Source organism: Ochotona curzoniae, unplaced genomic scaffold (genome assembly GCF_017591425.1).
Source record: "Ochotona curzoniae isolate NIBS_2020 unplaced genomic scaffold, NIBS_Ocur_1.0 patch52, whole genome shotgun sequence".
NCBI lineage: Eukaryota > Metazoa > Chordata > Mammalia > Lagomorpha > Ochotonidae > Ochotona > Ochotona curzoniae.
Genome location: NW_024467031.1, coordinates 48,017 through 68,027, shown reverse-complemented (window position 1 = coordinate 68,027; position 20,011 = coordinate 48,017). Strand labels below are relative to the sequence as shown.

At 45.2% G+C, this 20,011-nt stretch overlaps 1 protein-coding gene across 1 annotated transcript in view; it reads right to left on the bottom strand.

The window, feature by feature from the left end:
- The window catches only part of LOC121168087 (delta and Notch-like epidermal growth factor-related receptor), a gene marked incomplete at its 5' end in the record, with an annotated part of 181,059 nt that overhangs the window by 137,830 nt on the left and 23,218 nt on the right, over positions 1–20,011 (bottom strand). The window contains one exon of the mRNA XM_040997852.1: positions 8,785–8,930. Within this exon, the coding sequence (XP_040853786.1) occupies positions 8,785–8,930 (146 nt within the window). The remainder of the gene's footprint in view (positions 1–8,784; positions 8,931–20,011) is intronic.

The following is a 20,011-nucleotide window of genomic DNA, read 5'->3' as shown; positions in this document are numbered from 1 at the left end:
ATACAGTTCCATAGGCCCTGGATTTCCCTTATCCCCCCATCCCCCCTCAATGAGTTGCCCTATATCATTACTATAGTATGTTTCTTCATAAACCGTCATTCTTCACAAACATCATTGCAGGCATGGACAATGGCAGAGTCCAGCTTCTTATTGTCAAGATATAATAAACAATTTCATTGGGAGTCCATCTTTGGTCTGGAAGTAGAGATGCATACTGCATTGTATCTTCACATCTGGATATGATAGTCTCCATTACACAGTCACTATACATCCCCTTAAATGAAAAGCCACAAGACAAAAATCAAGAACAGAAACAAAAAAGAAATGAACAACACTATGAAGTTAAACCACATGCTACTGAATGACTAATGTGTTGCTGAAGAAATGAAAAAGAAAATCAAGAACCTTCTTAAAGAAAATGATGCTATTGTATGATCTATGAGTCACTGAAGAATTTAATGAGAGTTTTGAAGAAACTAAAAACAAATCAAAATCTATGACCTATAGTTTCCACTGATTTTTATTGATATGTCTCCTGTATACAAAAAAAATACATAGGCTTCCTTGTTTTAATCCCATCAACAGCCATGTGATGTTTGATTAATGAGTTTGAGCCATGTATATTCAGGATTAATATGAATGGGTGGTAATTTGGTCCTGTCATTTTAGCAATGAGTTGTTCATTGACTTAGTCTTCTGCTGTTATTTTACTGGAATGTTCTTCCATTTGCCTTTGGTTTTGGTGGGTGCTATTCCTTTTCTCTGTCAAGAGAACATCTTAAAGTATCATTTGTAGGGCAGGTCTGAAAGAAACATATTCTTTGAGCTTTTCTTTACTGTGGAAGAATTTTATTTCATTTTCGAAGACAAAAAAAAACTTTGCTGGATATGTTATTCTAGGCCGGAAATTTTTTGCTTCTGGAATCTGGAATATGTTGCTCTTCTGGCCTGTAGAGTTTCCTGTGAGAGATCTCCTGTGAGTTTAGTTGGCTTTCCTTTATATGTCAACTGATTTTTTTCACATTCACACTTAAGGATCTTTTCCTTATGTTTGATTGAAGAGAGCTTGATTATCATGTGTCGTAGTGAAGATCATTTTTGGTCAACCCTGTTGGGAGTTCTGTGCCCCTCCTGGATGTTGTTTCCCAATTCTTTCTCTAGATTAGGGAAGTTTTCCCTTATTATTTCATTAAATATATTTGTAAGCTTTAACATGCTTTCTGCACCTTCTGGTACTACCATAACTCTTATACTTGGCCTTTTTGTAGTATCTTTCAGTTCTTGAATACCTTGTTTTAGCTTGATCCAGCTCTGCTTCCAGCTTTTTGTTTGTTTTCCCCTGGTGACAGGAAATATCTTCCAATTCTGAGATTCTTTCTTCTGCTTGCTTCATTCTATTTTGGAGACTCTCCACTGTACTTTTAATTTGTTCCACTGTATTCTTCATTTCTGATATATCAGCTTTCATTTGATTCATTTCCTGTGTGACATATTCCTTAAATTCCTTGAACTCCTGTATTATGTGCTTCTTGTTGTTGATCAGAAGCTTTATAACAAGTGTTTTGAGTTCTGTATTCCCCATTTTCTTGATGTCTTCCTCAGTTAACTCTGAGGTTGGCAAAGACTTTTGCTCTGTTGCAGCAGAGTTTCAGGAATGTTCATTGTGCCTTTGTCTCTCCTTGTGCTCTTGGCCATTGTACTTCTGGTTAGCAGAGTCTTGTCCTTGGGGCAGGTTTCTAAGCTCTGTCACCTACAGGTCTACAGTTTGATTTTACTTACTGCAATTGGTACATATCTCTTTGTTTGCAGTCAGTTGTGCCACTCCCTCCAGCCAGTTCCAGGTCTGGGTTCTTATGTTAGATGTCCACCATGGTCTTCGTAGCCCCAGCTCCTGGCTCACCACTTTCCACCTCCTGTGATACCATGCTGAGGCTGCACTGTTGTCTCTGCAACCTTTCTCCCACTTCCATTTGGAGCAGGTCCCAGGATTAGGGAGACACCATGTGTCCTACATAGCTAAGTTGTTGGTAGTACTGATCTTGCCAGAACCTGTTGGCCGTTGGGTCTGAGGGCCACACGGACCTATTTTGACCCATATGATGTCAAAGTCAGTATTATTTTCCTGTGGGACCAGTGCAATGCACTGAGCTCAGTGAGTTCACTCCCAGCTCAGTGCATGCACAGCTCACTGTTGTCCACTGCAGTCTTCTCATACCATACAAAATGGCACCTAGTGTGCCACTATTAGAATTCTTTTGGCTGTCAGGTCTTAGGGCTACTCGAACCTGTCTCGGTGGAACCTGTAGGATGCCATGTTGTTGCAGTTCACTGAGTCAGAAATAAGTTCACTCCCAGCTCAGTGCAAGTGCAGCACTATCCCCTAACCTTTGCCTATTTAAACAAAATGGCGCCCAATTCCACACTAGGGGACAGACTGGTCTGTGAAATCCTCCCTGTCCTCGCACCACCCATCCGGGACATGCTGCTCTGTCTCTGCCTCTGGTTAAATCAAACAGACCAGCAGGATGAGCACTTCTTTGTCTGGGTTCACCTCCTGAACTCCCAGTGAAAGCCCTTACCACCTGGTTGCTGGTGGAGTTCCAGCTGCTGGTGAAGTTCAGATCACCGTTCACTCAATGTCAGTGGAATATCAATCACTGCAACACCACACCATTGTGTCTGCTGCCTTCCTGTGTCTGTCAGTCTCCAGGTACCTCTCTGCTATTGTTCTGTCCTCTCCTACTTCCTGGAATGTGCCCTGTCTGCTTCACACTGGCTAATGTTTCTCTGTTTAAACGTGTCCTTCTCATATTCCACCATCTTGATTCAATCCTAGTCTTTGTGTTTCTAACAGTGAAGACTCCTCTACCCTGACTCCTCAGAAAACACACTCCTTAGCTCCACAGAGCAGCTTCTGCCAGGGAAAGTGCACATATCTTTTGCTGGTCTTCACCTTGTATGCTTTCCTCTAGCTCCAAAGTTTATACCAAGAGTCCATCATAAAGCTGTTTGTACCTGGGTCCTCATGTGCTCTCCTACCCTATTTCTTCCTAACAACTCTACTGGGTCACAGTGCCTTCCAAGGTCTCAGCACAAGGCCCTCTGGGCTTGCACCAACCATGGTGGGGAATCAGTTCTTGGAGGGGAGTCCAAGGGCGGTGGAACAGGATTCTACACGGCCACTGCCGGACATGCAGAGCATTGTGGAGGATTCAAACCACCAGCAGGTTGGGAAGTCATGATGCAGAGTCCCAGCGACTCCAACCTTTTGCCTTCTGAAAACACAGGGAAAGGATTGGCAATGCTGCTTAAAATGCAGCTAAGCGTTGCTGCCACTTTCTAGGTCACCATGCAGGACAGCTACAGATCAGACGACACATGGTTTCACAAAATGAGACTCAGCATCTCTTTTCCATGCTCCCACACTTAGTGAATATAGCCCTCAGTGCACACATCTAACTGGAAACTAAGAGAACTTGGTTTTCATTGCCTCTTGGGTTGTTAGTTCTCTCGTTCAGCGCACAGACTGCACTTGAGCACCTCCTTCAGGGAAACACTGAGCTGGTTGTTGAGGTGGATGTGAAATGAACCCGAAGCTGATGCTGACGACAGCGAGGCTGACTGAGTAAATCCCTCAGCGGGAGTTCTGCATGATCTCACACCAGAGCTGGACATGTCTCATAAACCTCACCCACCGCACACAGCATCCTGTGCTTGGACCCAGTGAGTCATCCATCCAGCACCTGGGGACCTTCCCAACCCTCCCGAGAGGCTGTGATCTGCCTGACTAATGCTGTGTCCCCCAGAGCCCAGGAGAGTACTGAGAGCCCAGTAACTGCAAGAAGCACAAGCAGATGATAACGAACTCGTGAAAACACAGCATCAGTCTGAAGCCACACATACTTTCAAACAAGGATTGCGCTATAGGACTCAGAAGGGGTGACTACTTCACCCTGGTGCATAGGAGACAGCTTCTGGAAGAAGGAAGATTTGGGGCTGAGCCTGAGATAACAATAGCAAGCGAGAAAGGGGACCCAAGGACTCCAGCAGCCTGATATGGAAGTGCCTTTCTCAGGCACAGACCCATATCCGGAGGCAGAATTAAGATACAAACTCTGAAAGAGACTGAGAGTGACACCAGCCAAATTTCCTCGAAGAAAAGTCCCAGTCCCCATCCTAACAGCCCACAGGTGATGGATTCCTACGAGAAGATCATGAGAGATTTCTAGGGAATGTTCTAGAAATGGAGACACAGTCCCAACGACTTATTGGTAAAGACCAAGGCCAGGAAACATGACACTCTAGTTCCTGAATCACTATATATTTCCCAACACTCACTTTGGATTCTCTCTAGACGACCTTGAAATGACTAGCAATGCAATCCTTCACTGAAAACTGCTGTGCCTCCCAGTAGGGAGTCAGCCAGAACGTATTGCCAGTAAGCACTTCCCCAAGACCGTTGCTTCCAGAAGCACTGCCTGCAATCCACTTTCACAGTAGAATCAACAGCCCTCACAGTGAGAATATGTATGAGGGGCCTGAGTGCGGCAATGTGTCAGGGACCTGACGCTATTGTTAGGTGAACTAATGTCTTTTTGAAATAACTATTTATTTATTTTTACTCAAAAGAGTTACAGATAAGAAAGAAAGAAAGAAAGAAAGAAAGAAAGAAAGAAAGAAAGAAAGAAAGAAACAAAGAAACAAAGAAACAAAGAAAAAAGAAAAAGAAAGAAAGAAAGTTAGCTAGCTTACATTTGCTGGTTCATTCCCCAAATGCCAATGGCAAGAACTGGACTAGTCTGAAGCCAGGAGCTTCTTCCAGGTTTTGCACGTGGGTGCATGGTCCCAATGACTTGGGCCATCCTCTACTGCTTTCCCTAGTCACAAGCAGTGAGTTGCACGGGAAGTGGAGCAGCCATGACTAGAACTAGTGCCCATATGCGATGCCAGCACCGCAGGTGGAGGATTCATGTGCTATGCTACCATGCCGGCTCCATGAACTTACACTTCAAAACAACTCCAACAACTCCCTTTGCTTTGTGCAAGAGATTAGTTGGGTGGGCATGGGCAACAGGGAACAACAATACCAGTGTAGCTGGGTGCCCCCCACAGTTGATAGCAGATGTTCCTGCCAGGGTGTTCTGGATGTAGTCACACAGTCTGCTGAAGACACAGAGGAACCAAAGGCTGACCTCTCTGAACGCAGGGAGCCTGCAGGGCGTCTTCGCACGCAAGCTGCTTTGCTCTGAGTGAAAGATTCCCCATCTCCTCCATCAGATTTCCCATTTTTTTCCCTACAGATGAATTTATTTATGCATTCGAAAAGCAGAAATACAGACAGAAAGAGCCAGATCTTTCATGTGCTGGCTCATTCCGCAGATGGCCATAGCATCCAGGGCTGGGCCAGGCCAAAGTCCCGAGCAAGGACGTTCATCTGCCTCTCTCACATAGATGCAAGACCCCAAGGACTTAGAAGAGCCGCTGCTGCTTTCCCAGGCACATTACCTGTGAGCTGGATTCGAAGTGAAGCATCTGGGACTCAAACGGGTTTAACCTGCTATGCCACAAAAGCGGCCCCAGAGCTAATTTCTTAAAACACTCAGATAAGCATTGTAGCACAACAATGCCACTTGCAATCCCACCTTTCATACTGAAACATCTGTTCAGGTACCACCTGCTCTCTTTCTAAGCCAGCTCCCTGCTAATGCTCCTGGGGATGCAGTGAAAAATGGTCCAAGTACTTTGGACCTTTGCCACCCACAGGGGAGATCTGGAGAGAGCTCCTGGCTCCTGCCTTCGCACTGACCAGACCTGACTGCTGTGGCCATTTGGGGAGTGAACCAGGAAATGGAAGATATTTTGTCTTTCCCTCTCTCTGCATATCACTCTGCCTTTCAATACATGTGCTTTTAAAAAATTCTCAGTATACCTATCCTTTTGGGTCTGCTTCTCTGGAAGACCCTACCTGATACCCACTTGCCCATGAGGGACAACATTTATTACATTGAATCTGGATGTAAAGAAGACTTAACAATCAGCCCAGCATAGAGCCCCGTGTGGACCCTGATATTTACCTGCAAACTAACCAACCAGTAAGTGATCAGCTAGGCAGCGGCTGCCAGGCAAGCCACCTTGGGGACCAAGCTCAACGACAAACAGTGGCCAGCAGACAAGTATTTTTTTTTCTTAAGGAGCTCAGAATCAGCCCTTGTAATAAAAGCAGTTTTCAGAAACCAAGAACTCCTTCCAGTGTTACAGGAAACCTTTGAAAAGACCTTCCCAGAAAGGTGCCAGAGCTAAGAGCAACAAGCTCCAGCTTTCTCACAAGCCACCCATCAACGTGCAATTGAGAAATATTCCCCGGCCAAGGAAGGCCGACAGAAAAGAAATGAGTTCCATTACCAAATGACAGGAGTTGCAGAAAGAACAGCGTTATGTTTGTTCTGATGGATGTTCTAATAAAAAGACACAAAAATGATTAGAAACAATAAAATTAAATCACCAAATACAGTTCATTTGTTTTATACTATGAATTAGATTCTTGCATTGGCTGGAAGATGGGACTATATCACTTCTAATTTTAGGAAACAATAAAAAGAAGGACACATGACAACAAGTCTTTCATGGCTACCAAACTACTCCTATGGCACCACAGCAGCCACAGTAGAATCACTAAGAGCCATGGTAACCAGGTAGACATAAACATGGTACCCCAGCTTCCTGCTCCCCTGCTCCTGCCATAGGTGGCCCAGGTCACACCAGATTTTTCTTTCCAAGATAAAAATGAAAGGGCTGCTGGTTCAAATCCAAGCTGTCCCACTTACAATCTAACTCCTTGCTAATGTGCCTAGGAAAGCAGCAGATGGTGGTCCAAGGGTTCAGCCACCTGTATCCACAAAGGAGACCTGGATGAAACTTCTGGCTCCTAGCTTCTGCCGGGCTGAGCCCTGGCTCTTGCAAGCTTCTAGCAAATAAACTGGTATCTCCTCATCTCCCTTCCCTTTGTAACTCTGGCTTTCAAATAAATAAATCTTTAAAAAAAAAAAAACAGCAATGGTGGGTCTCAGAAGGGATGATCCAGCCTGCTCCTTGCCTAGAACAATTACAACAGCTCACAGAACACTACTTGCCAGTGTCCTGAAACACGCTGAAGGTAAACATCAAGTCAAGAGCAGAGGCTCCACGCTGCAGGAACAAGTGGCGCCAAGTCGGGGGCTGCAGCCGCAGGAGGAGGCATCCGAGCAGCTGGTGCCCCTGAGGAAGACACCCTCTCTCTGCAAGGACGGATCCTTCACCAAGGCTTCAGAGTTTGTGTTTTGAAGTCTCCCCCCTACGTTGGGCAAAATGTGCCAAGTCAATGGCCAGGTGCTCAGTCCCTTTCCTGCGTTCTCCATGAGCCCAGGCCAAGCCCCCAAGTAGAAGCTCACAGTTAGAGCATTCCTGCGGCAGAGTCCCAGGCTTGGTGGCCACCCCCAAGCGAGCATGGTCAGCGGTGGCATGGTCAGCAACGGCATGGACATGGCCTTGAACACGACAAAGAAAGGCCATCGACAGGAAAGAAATCTCACAAGGAACTCTACCACTTTGTCAGCCAGCAGTTCTGAGAACAGCCCTCCCTTCCTCATGGATCAGCTTGATCTTTTGCCACAAGGATCATTTCCAAAGCTCACCGGGCCTAAGACTGTCCCCTGGGAACAGGTGGATGTGCCCCAGCAAGGCCAGATGCTCTTCCAACCCACATCCTTGGCTCTTCCTGGTCTGCCCCTCGTAGGACAAGTTCTCCCGCTCCTCCTTTTGCCCCTCACCAAGTTGGCCTCTCCCTAGCACTGACTGTCACAGAAGAACGCTCAGTTTCCTCACTTCTTCTCTTCCTGACACACACCGAGGTTTGTCCTCAGCAAAGGAAGCAGAACAGTCCATGCGGGCAGAAACAGGAGAGCCGAGGCTGGGAGGGAACGGGCACACCAGCTGTGCAGAAGCACCTGCCATGCATCCCTGCTGCCTTTAGTGTGCCGACTCCATCACCCGCCCTCACCGAAAGCAGAGTTGTGGTTTGACTTTGGTTATTTTCTGTGCTCTTTCGCAACAATTTTGCAGAAATCATGGTTTCTGCTACTCAGGTTCTGATCATAATCTGCCTTCTCGCTCATGAAAACGGTCTGCTTAAATAACTCCAATATCACACCTAAGATAGGAAAACCACGGCTCTTCCAACAGGGCTTTCACTTGGCAAAGCTCGGGGTCACATCACCAAATGCACCCACATCACAAGGGGCTGTCACTCCAGAAATGTTGAAGTCGGTCTACAATAAACCACGCTCCTTGGGGGATTAAAGCTCCACTCCCACTTAACGTTAACTCCAACAGCTTCTCCCCTTCCCTCCCCCCCACTCATCTGTCCCTTTGCTTAACTCTCTCTACTGTAGGTAGTTATCATCCCTGGGGAAATGCAACCCATTTGTAGGCCACAATTATGCAACCTGGTAATAAGCGTGCTTGCCCTTCTTCTAGTTCCTTTGATTCTAAGGAGCCAGACATCATGACTACTTCTTGCAAGACCCTCATGCACAAATTCATTCCAAGCATCTTAAAAATCATACAGAGATTTATATAACCACATGTTTGCCACTGATACATAACTCAAGTCAGACATTTGGTGAGTTTTCTCTGGCAGATGCGTTTGGTCTCTCCCATCCATCCCTGTTTCTATGCACACACACACATGAATACAAGGGTTTGCATTTATACAAACAGACTGGTCCACACTGCTAGGCTTCTGCTCACCTCCGAGGGCTTCGTGCTGCACGTCCCTCTTCCAGAGCAAGGCAGGTCGTTGGCATGGCTCTCACCTGGCACACAGGTGCTGGCCTTCACCACCAGAGTCAAACGCAAAGCCACGATAGATTTAGTAACAGAATCGTTCACAAAACCTAAAGGAAAATGGAAGAACAGGAAATGTAAGATAAAGCTTTGTCAACAGCCTTCCCATGAGACTGTGAGTTCAGCCACAGCGTCATTCCAGTCTGAGCAACTAAACAACAGGTGATATGGCAAAGGAAGAGGCGCACGCCCAGTCCACTTGGACTTCAGATTTTTAAGGGGAAGGAGTCCTCCCCAGCAGCTTGCAGAACCATGACGCCAAAACAAGGGAGCCCCACGCGGTCTCTCAATGCCACCTCTGCACTTAAGCCTTTGAATTCAACCTGCTTTGAACTCCAGGCTTCTCCCAGGGTGTGAGCGCCACCCAGCTCTTCCTCCCTCACTCTTCTGGGTACTCACAGGTGCCGGAAGTTCCCAGAAGTCTGCCAGTTATGAGCCTGCCCTAGAGGCTCCCAGGCTCCTTACAGGAGGACATGCAACACAGCTGGAAATTCTAGGTTGGGTTTACAAAAGATCATCTTACTTGCTCGCCAATCTGCACAGTGTCAATATAAGCCAGTTCTACTGTAACTAATAAAACAGGACTAATCACGGTTCAGTATTGATTACGCTATCAATGATATTTATCAGCGAATGATCCTTGTGTCTAATGCAATCATTTGCATACAATCAACAGCAATAAATGTGGAATGACATAGTGAATGAACACAGCCTCTAACTAGAACAGAGATAATTAAATTATTTCACTGAGTATCTCTGTTTCAAAATTATCTATTTCTCTGAAAGACACACACACACAGGCATTCCACCCACTGGTTTGCTCCCAAATGGCTGCCAGCCAGGGCTGGCCAGGTAAGAAGCCAGGACCCAGGAGCTTTTTCTGAGTCTCCCACATACACACAGGGGTCCAAGCACTTGGACCATCTTCTGCTATTTCCCAGGCATATTTGCAAGAAGCTGCATTAAAAGTGAAACAGCCGGGCCCGGTGCGGTGGCACAGTGGTTAAGGTCCTTGCCTTGCACGGCCCAAGATCCCATATGGGCGCCGGTTCAATCCCGGCAGCCCCGCTTCCCATCCAGCTCCCTGCCTGTGGCCTGGGAAGGCAGTCAAGGATGACCCAAAGCTTTGGGACCCTGCACCCGTGTGGGAGACCCGGAGGAGGCTCCCAGCTTCAGATCAGCATGGTATCGGCCGTTGCACTCATTTGGGGAGTGAATCATCGGTCGGAAGATCTTCCTCACTGTATATCCGCCTTTCCAATAAAAAAATAAATCTTTAAAAAAAAAAAAGTGAAACAGCCAGGGCACAAACTGGAACCCATATGGGAGGCCAACTTCTAATGCAGCATCTTTACCCTTTACACCACAATACAGCCCCTCCCAAATTTTGTGTGTGTGTGTGTGTTAATATTCCCTGGGGCCTGGTGCAATAGCCTAGTGGCTAAACTCATCATCTTGCACACCCACGATCCTATACGGGTGCCAGTTCGTATCCCAGCTGCTCCACTTCCCTTCTAGCACCATGCTTGAGGACTGGGAAGGCAGAAGAGGAAGGCTCAAACTCCTGGGACCCTGCACCCATATGCTTGGGATCATGCACCCACATGGTGGATCCGGAAAAGAATCCTGGCTCCTGATTTCAGATCAACTCAGCTCTGACCATTACAGCCACAGGGGGAGTGAATCAGTGGACAGAAGATCTTCCTCTTTGTCTCTACTTTCTCTATAAATCTGACTTTCCAATAAAAATAAATAAATCTTAAATATATATATATATTCCTTTCCTCCTTTAATGGAAAACAAAGCACATATCAAGGGCCCTGGCTAAATCCTCGCCTTGCACACACCAGAATCCCATGTGAGCACCGGTTCATGTCTCAGCTGTTTCACTTCCCATCTACTTCCCATCCCAGCTCCCTGCTTGTGGCCTGGGAAAGCAGTGGAGGACGGCCCAAAGCCTTGGGACCTGCACCTGCATGCGAGATCCAGAAGAGGCTCCAGACTCCTGGCTTCAGATCGGCTCAGCTCCAGCCATTGCGGACACTTGGGGGATGAACCGATGGACAGAAGATCTTTATCTCTGTCTTTCTTTCTCTCTGTAAATTTGCCTTTCCAATTAAAATAAATAAATCTTTTTAAAAAACACATATCAAAATTCATGAATATTATAAGATATTCAAAGCAAATTGCTCCATTCTCTGTTGAAGAGTAAGATTAAGCCCAAGAGTTTCAGTGTCAGAAAACCGTGTCCATATTGACTTTTAAGAGAAGAGATTTTTTAGGATAAAGAAATTCAGACAAGAAAACAACGGACTTCAGAGCAACCAAAATACTCATTGACCAGAAAATATTTACACTTGTATCTGGATCCCTACCTCCTACTACATCATAACTAAAGAACTAAAAATGAAACAACAATATTTTAAGCTCCAACTGGAAAATACAGAAGGTTATTTTTTTGATTTGTTAAATATGATACAAAATAACAACACAAAAATGTATGTTAATAAATTTAAATGCAATAATTTATATGTTGAAGATAAATTTGATTTAATATATATGTAATTTAACATCTGAAATTCAAATTTTAATTGCATGTAAATTTACTATGCACAAGGAGAGTTGATTCGACACAGGCTTGGAAATGAGATATGTAATACAAAAAGCCAGCAAATGATTAACTTTTAGGATACAGAATTCTTCTTGCAAATAACTTTTGTGGCTTAATATTATGTATAGTTAATGAACATTAAAATTTACAAAGCAGGGATCCTATGTGGGCGGCACTGGTAGACACACATATTTCCACAAATAATACGTAAGGATGCCCAGAAAGAGATCAACCAGGCTCAAAGGGAAAGTGAAGGTGGCAAGGAGGGCACTTCTGGCTGAATATATAATATCTCAGTTATTAATCCTATAGAAAGAAAATAAGGCAAATGCAAAAAGACGCCTTCCATGTTTTCCTATAGCTTTACACACATTTTAAACATTGTGTAACCAAATTTTTAATTCAGATTATTTATTAGGGTTCAGGCATCACATCTCCAAAGTGGCTCTGTCAGACTACAAAACACCGTGTGAAGTGTGGCACTGTGGCACAGCAGGCTAGATCACTGCCTAAGACACTGGCATCCCACACGGGTACTGGTTCATGTCCTGGCTATTGGCATCCCATACGGGTACTGGTTCATGTCCTGGCTATACTACTTTCAATCCATCTCCCTGCCAACTGCCTTGGGAAATAACCACAGCAAGGCCCAAATGCTTGGATTCCTGCACCCATGTGGATGACCCAAAGGAAGCTCCTTGTTCATGGCTTCAGCCTGGCCCAACCACGGCCCGACCCTACTTGTTACAACCATTTGGGGAGTAAATCATTGGGTGCAAGAGCTCTATGTGCCTGGTACTCTCTCTTTCTAACTCTGCCTTTCAAATAATTAAATTTGTTTAAAAGGAAAAATATAGTGTCTGGAGATCTGGACCAGACAGCCCAAAAATGATTTTGCTGTCACTCTCTACATACATCTCCAGCAGTCTTTGCCCTGCCATGGCAAATCCCTTTCTCTGACACAAGCACGGACCTGCATCTGGAAATCCGTTGTCAGTAAATGGCATCAAACAGCGATAAAGCAGATAAAAGATGGAACACACACTGATTAACCTGACTTGCATGGAATCTAACATCAGCTCATTAATTCAGGTCATTTAAGAACATGCTGCTTCCGTTCACAATAAATTAGCAACTTTCCAAAGATGTCCATGTGCTCGGTTTAGAACCCCTCGCACACCGAAGTGCTGTACGCTCCTGAAACGCTTTATCACAGATGCATGCAAAGTGCTGCTGACACATTTACTCCACTTACTTCCAAACACAAGGGTATTTTGAGAAATTTGGCCTCAGCAGTTAACAAGAGACTTCCCACATTGTTTCCTTTTCCAAGGTTCTTTTTAAAAATAAGACATCTCTCTTGGTCTCCGAGCTATTTCTGCTTGTCCTTAGGGGAAGTTATAAAGACAACATCACAGAAGTATGCGATCAATGAAAACTCTTTCTGGAAACAGATTATGGCTTCAAACGGATGAGTGGGAAGTGCCTGGATGCAAATATATACAGGCATGTAAGCACACATTTTATACACATATAAGACAGATCTTGCAATACACACATACACACACAGTTTTAAAGATGGTTATGTCTGAAGGCTTCACAAAAATACATCTTAAAGTTTAAAAAAGTGTGCCCAGTGAGGTAACCTAGTGGCTAAGGTCCTCACCTTGTCCCTGCCAGGATCCCATATGGACACCAGATCTAATCCCGGCTGCCCCGTTTCCCACCCAGCTCCCTGCTTGTGACCTGGGAAAGCAATCGAGGACGACCCAAGGTCTTGGGACCCTGCACCCACGTGGAAAGAAGCTCCTGGCTTCTGGCTGCAGATCGGCTCAGCTCCAGCCATTACAGAGCATGGGAAGTGAATCAGCAGATAGAAGATCTTCCTCTCTGTCTCTCCTTCTCTGTATATCTGACTTCCAAATAAAAATTTTTTTAATCTTTAAAAAAAAAAGTTTAAGAAACTGAAACCCACCTTCTAAAAGACTGTAGTTCCTGCCTGCAAAGGAAAAAGGGCAGGACACTGGACACAAGAGCTACCACGCCCCGCTGATTGAGCCTCACCAGCAGCAATCATGTAAACACTGACGTATCCAACTACGACAACCCACGTGCAGCCCGTTACACTCACCTGCAGAATTGTCCGGCTCCTAGGAAAGCAACTGGCGGGCAAGGATTTCCCTTCAATGTCGATCCCTACTACCATTTGCCTACATTTATTTGCATCCTGGGAAGATGTGGTTTTGGCTGAACAACTCGTTCAGAAGCTGGGACAGGACAGGCTAACAGCAGAGTGAGACTCGGTCTTCTCTGTTTGAGCAAAGACTGTGCAAGGCTCTTAGCCTGGGCTTGGGGCCAGACCGCCTGGACCCATCAGCCTCTAGGATGGCCATGTGTTTGGAAATCTCACCGTGCATGGGGGTCATCTCCAGGCTGTCCCACAGTAGAGAGGAGAGAGTAGATATGCCCTCCTGGGCCATGCTAAATGATGGCACCCTGGAAGCAATTCCAAAAAGCACAAGGTAACTTCCGAGGCAAAAGGAATGTGCCCTCTCTGGGATTCTGAGACATAGTAAACCTCAAGGCTCCCCTGAGTGCCCTGGGTTGGCTGACAAGGTCCTTTCCCTCCTAGAACTGCTTCTAGCTGCTAGACTAAGTCTCCAGGTTGCCTCCGTATTTCCTGAACACTCACGGAAGTCTTGCTAAAGTTATTGACTTTAGGAGTTCCCATATTCCACACAGTCTTACAGAGACTGACGGCCCCTTCCCAGAGCCAGAGAGTTGGAATCAAGGCCGTGTAGACGTAGAGAAGAAGGCCTGGCAAAGAAGACGTCAGGCAGACGAGCACAGGGAGTGGCGGGAAGCAGACCCAACTGCAACACCCGAGGTTTAAGTCTGGCTGCAGGAACCCCTCGCGAAAGAACCAACAAACCATCGCCAGAGAGGCCCGTGTGCCTCCCGTGCACATGTTGGCTCTCAGCCCAATGCAGGTAGTTCCCAAGTGACCCAGGTCTTCCAGGCAAATATCCTGGGCAAGGGGTGGCCTTCCTCCTTTCTTCAGTCCCTGGAATATGCACCCTAATCATAGGCCATGCACTAGCTGAGAGTATGGAAAAGCACCAAAGACAAATTATCACTCATAATTATCTAAAGCTTGTCTGGAGCCTTAGGAGACCCCTCAGACTTAATCATCAAGGCTTTAAAAAAAGAACATTTATTCTTCTAGCTCTCCTTGGGCAGAGGGAAACATACTTTTGACATAAACCAGCCCTGAATGTAAATAATCTGCTTAAAATTAACGTTACACATTATAATCAAAATTAACAAAAAACAATGTCGAGGAGGACTCGACATTATCTTTAAAAGGGCCCAACGTGGTAGCTTAGTGGCTAAAGTCCTTGCCTTGCACACACCGAGATCCCATATGGGTGCCAGTTCTAATCCCAGAGGCCCTGCTTCCCATCCAGCTCCCTGCTTGCGGCCTGGGAAAGCAGCCAAGGACAACCCAAAGCCTTGGGACCCTGCATACCCATGTGGGAGACCTGGAAGAGGCTCCTGGCTCCTGGTTTTGGCTCAGTTCTGACCTTTGTGGTCACGTGGGGAGTGAATCAACAGACGGAAGTTCTTCCTCTCTGTTTCTTCTCCTTTCTGTATATCTGACTTTCCAACAAAAATAGAATAATTTTTAAAGGCACTGAAGATAATGCACCAAATTGATTTGAAATAAGCCATGACTCTCAGCGAAAGTGTTCTCATGTGTCAAGTATGAAGAGTTACCCCAAAGGCAGAAATCACAGAATGCGTCAAAGCTGAGACTTCCGGGGGGGAAACTTGCACCTTGACATAGACATGAAGGGAGATGATCCAGCCAATGGGACAGCGTGGCCACACCATTCCTAACATCCTGAGAACATCGTGAATCAACAGACAAGGCTCTACACTAACGCCTGAGGCAGAAGTAAACTGGATTCACAAAAGCAGAATGGAACGATGCAGCCAACAAGTGCCAAGGTCATGATGGAGACTTAATGAATGCCAGAAAGAAGTGAAGATTGCTCCTGCGTGGCATCAGGCAGCAGAGAGCACAGGACAACCACAGAGCGGTATTTTACCTGCATAGACCCTAGCTGCTCTCATGCCAAGATGTCCTACTGACTCTGAGACAGCTTGGGACACTTTCTACATGGGTTCAGACTTCCTCCTACTGGGCCTGTGCTAACACCTCTGGAGCTCATCCCAGTTACCGAAGCACTTCCCCTGGCCCTCTCTGACGCCAGCAGTCCTCCCAGGCTTCCAGCCACTGAGATCAGCTCAGGTTGCTCTAACCATTGCCCCCTTCCTCTCTCCTGCATCCCACTGTAATCTCTACCATGTCCTTCGTGCTCAAGTATATATCATCATGCACGAATCCCAGATTCTTGTATCCCCGGCGGCATCCTGTCTTAGAGAAGCAGTCGGGAGTCAAGACTCGGGAGCCAAATGGTCACTGCTGCAAAGACAATTTCCAAAGAGGGATTTCCAGAATGTCATAACATCTAACCAGATCTCCACTTTGAAGAACAATAATCACACAAAAGCACCAATTCCAGTTTACCAATAAAGTAAGCGCTTGTCCTTGATAGAGAAATGGAGGGTGGCAGAACACCGGAATGCGACTACCGATCTTGTTCTAAATGATATGTTAAAAATAAGACAAAATTTAGTTTCAGCAATTTTCATTTTCATATCTTTGCTGTACACTCTAGTTTCACATTACTTTAAAAATCCACATTATCTTTCTGCTCACTAAGCATTGAGCCACATAATGCTTTGTAATTTTGTAAATGAGACTTTCTTTCAAAGGTGCTTTTAAAACTCGATTCAACTCTTACACTTACTTAGCCAGCAATAAATCAAATGAGCACATTGTTAAAAATATACAAGGTATAGTTTTCTACATATTTGGTCCTATTTGCTCAGTGAATTTACATTCCTTACTGAGCTCACATCTACAAAGTGGCACTAGGGCAGGTTCTATAATTTCTAGCACTTCAAATTTCCAATCAAAAGTAGGATTTTTTTTTTACTAGTGCCAAAATCAGTAGGTTCAAAATCTTGTAGGAGTTTTTACAAAGTATATATGGGATTGAAAAATAAGTGTATTGTGTGGAAAAAAGTGAAGTATTGCCACTGGTTTTTCACAATACACATTTTCAATGAACTTCCTGAAGATCGTCTATAGGCACAGATTTAAGCAAGTTTTTATATCAAAATAAATGCACCTGCTAATTCCATAACCCTTAAAAAACATGTTTATCCAAGAAGCAGAGAGACAGATAAACAGACCTACAGACAGAGCTCAGATCTTCGGCTTCACTTCCCAAATGCCCAAAATGGCTGGGGCTGGGCCAGAATCAAGACTCAGGGACACAAAGCTGGCCTCCCACGGGGGCAGTAAGGACCCCAACTCCTCGAGCCAACATCTACTGTGTCCTAGAGTCCACACTGGCAGAAAGCTGGAATTGGGAGCCAGAAATGAGACCCAGACACTCCAAGGTGGGACATGGGTGTGTCAACTGGCAGCTTAACTGAGAAGGTCAAAGATCCTCCCTTTTCATCTCACTTTCAGTAAAAGGCAAGGAGAGATCTTCCAGTTGCAGGTTTACTGCCACAATGCCTGAAACACTCAGGGCTACTTCAGGTCAAAGCTGGAAGCCCAGATCTCAATGTGAGCCTTTCAGGTGGATGGGGGGACCCATGTGCCAGAGCCCTCACCTCTGCCCCCTGGGGGACAGACACATGATCAGGAAACTTTCAGACACAGAGGAGCTGGAACTCAAACCAGGCACCCTGCTAGGGAACTGTCAGCCACTGTGCCAAACACCCCTGCCCTGGAGCTTTCTGAGGTTCTCTTGTATTGCTGGTATTACACAAGCATTCAGAATCAGAAGTCTCGGATGAGCCTCTGGCACCTTGCTTGTTTTTTAGTGTGGGGGAGGTGAGGCGGGAACAGCATAAGTAGTGCTGACTGGTTAAGAATAACTGAGCTGGTAAAAAAAAAAAAAACTACACAAGTAATGTTATTCTTGTGTAATAATATCATTAACAATCATGGTGAAGTTAAAGCCCCAAAAGCATATTTCACCCATCTATTTTTAAAATCCAGATGATTCTGTCACACTAAACAATGATTATATTTCCAAGCTCATTATCGTCTCTCAAGTTCTTGATTTCTACACTATCTTTAAGACTTGCGTCTTGGCCTTAACATCAAACAACGGTTGAAGAAATCAGTCTTCAGAATAGTGTGTCATCCATCCATTGCTGTGAGACTCCGAACCCAACCCTCTGAAGTGAGTCAACAGGACAAGTGTGCTATTTTCAGCAATGTGCCATCCACATGATGAACACAGCGGCTGGGGGACTCTTCCAGGTAAAAGTGTAATTTCAATAAGCTGTTTGCACTTCCCTTTGATCATGTCTAGGGGAAAACGCCTGCATTTTCTCATAATGAAAAGTAATATTATCCAATTTAACTTTCATCAAACAGCAGCTGGGTCCTAGCAAAGTAGCCCTCAGCAAATTCCAAATGTCAAAAGCAGAAAGTGTGCCCCTTACAAACAGGCAGTGGGAAGAATTGAAAATGAGGCAGAATTCATTTCAAATAAATTCTCTGGGTCTTTAAAAGTGAACCCTTGAGAGTTGCTGAAAAGCCAGTGTGATTTCTTTGACGCAGCGCTCCAGCGGATGGACACTTGTAACACGTAAGAAACGCAGAGCACCTGAGCACCATTCTGTTCCTTGGTGGTGTGAGGTCAGTATCTGTAACACCTTACAGAGCCTGCACAGCAAGCGTGTCTTACCTTCAGAATGCTGTGGTTCACAGGCCAATTGGTCAATTGGGAGACTACAGAGGAGCAGGAAGAATTCTCCATTGCCATTTGAAGAGCTGCCTTAAAGTAGACCTTGCCAACACCTGCACTTCCTTCCTTAAAATTATTTGTTTAAACATTTTTTAAAAGGCAGAGTTACAGAATGAAGAAATAGAGAAAAAGGTCTTCCATTCTGTTGGTTTCACTCCCCACATAGCTACCAAAGGCTAGAGCCTAGCCAATTGAAAACCAGGAGCCAGGAGCTTCTTCTAGGTTTCCCATGTAGGCGCAGGGGTCCACAGACATAAGTCATCCTCCACTGTTTTCCCAGGCCACAAGCAGAACACTGGATTAGGAGAGCAGCCAGGACTCCAGCCAGTGTCCATATAAGACGCCAGCACTGCAGGCACAAGTTTAGCCTATGTTATGTCACCAGCCCCCAACACCTAAATTTTCATGGCCTTTCTAAGGACAAAATAACTGGTATTGCACAGGAGCCTATAAAGTTGCTGCAACTACAGCCTGGTTTCAATTAAAAGCCAAAAAAAGAAGAGGTTTAGAAGTTAGAAGGAAACAACAGAGAGAAAGAAAAAAAAATAGATTGAACAGGATAAAGAAGGAAACCAAAGCATAAGATGGATATCAATTGAGAAAAAGAAAGAAAGCACTAGGACAGAAAAACAAGTGGAAATGGCAGAGCACACGAAGGCTCTCCATCAAAACGCTCACGGACTGTCACATCTTTGGTGACAAAGGCTTTTAATCTCATTCTTGTGGCTTCATATTCTCCATCCACACCAACATCGAAACTGAATCCTTTGAACATTTTCAAGAATAAACCTGTTTGTGTCATAACTGTGCATGATCCAAGTCTGTAATTCTAACTGAACTTGAACTATGGTTATGCAACAAGGTGGAGGAATCCACCATGGGGGGAGGGGTATGGGAGGGGTGGGGGGAATCCCCAGCGCCTATAAAACTGTACTACATAATACAATGTAAGCAACAATAAAAAAAAAAAAAAAGAAAGAAACCGAAACATTGAGTCGCCCTTCGTGGACTCAGCATGCATTCCATGTCAACGTGAGGTGTGGCAGGACGAAGGAGGGGTTCTGTTCAATCACTCAGTATCCAGCAGGTGTTTCTGGCACTTCCGGTAGGCTGAGCACTGAGAATGAGCCAGGAAAGAGAGCTGAGGTCAACACACTGTACTCTAGAACAGGATGCAGAAGCAGCAAGGGTCAAATCACTTGGAGGTTCACAAACCTTCATAAAGACTGGAATTTCATGCCAAGTGTAACAGGGATCCATTGAAGAATATCAAGCAGTGGAACAATGCATGATTCTGGCTTTGTGAAAGATCACACACAAAAACATCAAAACCTTCATGTATAATGGAGGTGGGGTGCGGAGGAAAGGAAGAAATCACACAAGAAAGTCCAAACAACCTTGCTGGTCACCAAAGGAATCAGTATTTGCACTGTGAATGGATCAACTGAATCTGAGAGGCTGATGAGTTGCTCCCCAAACTGAGCAGTCAAGTTGGTGGCTGAAGTGGGATGTGGGTAATTCAAGAAATCAGGGCTGAAGATTTCAATAAGACACTCATCTGAAAGCGGATGGTACTAAACACATTAGGACAGCGAGAGAACAGAAAAAGAACAGCAGT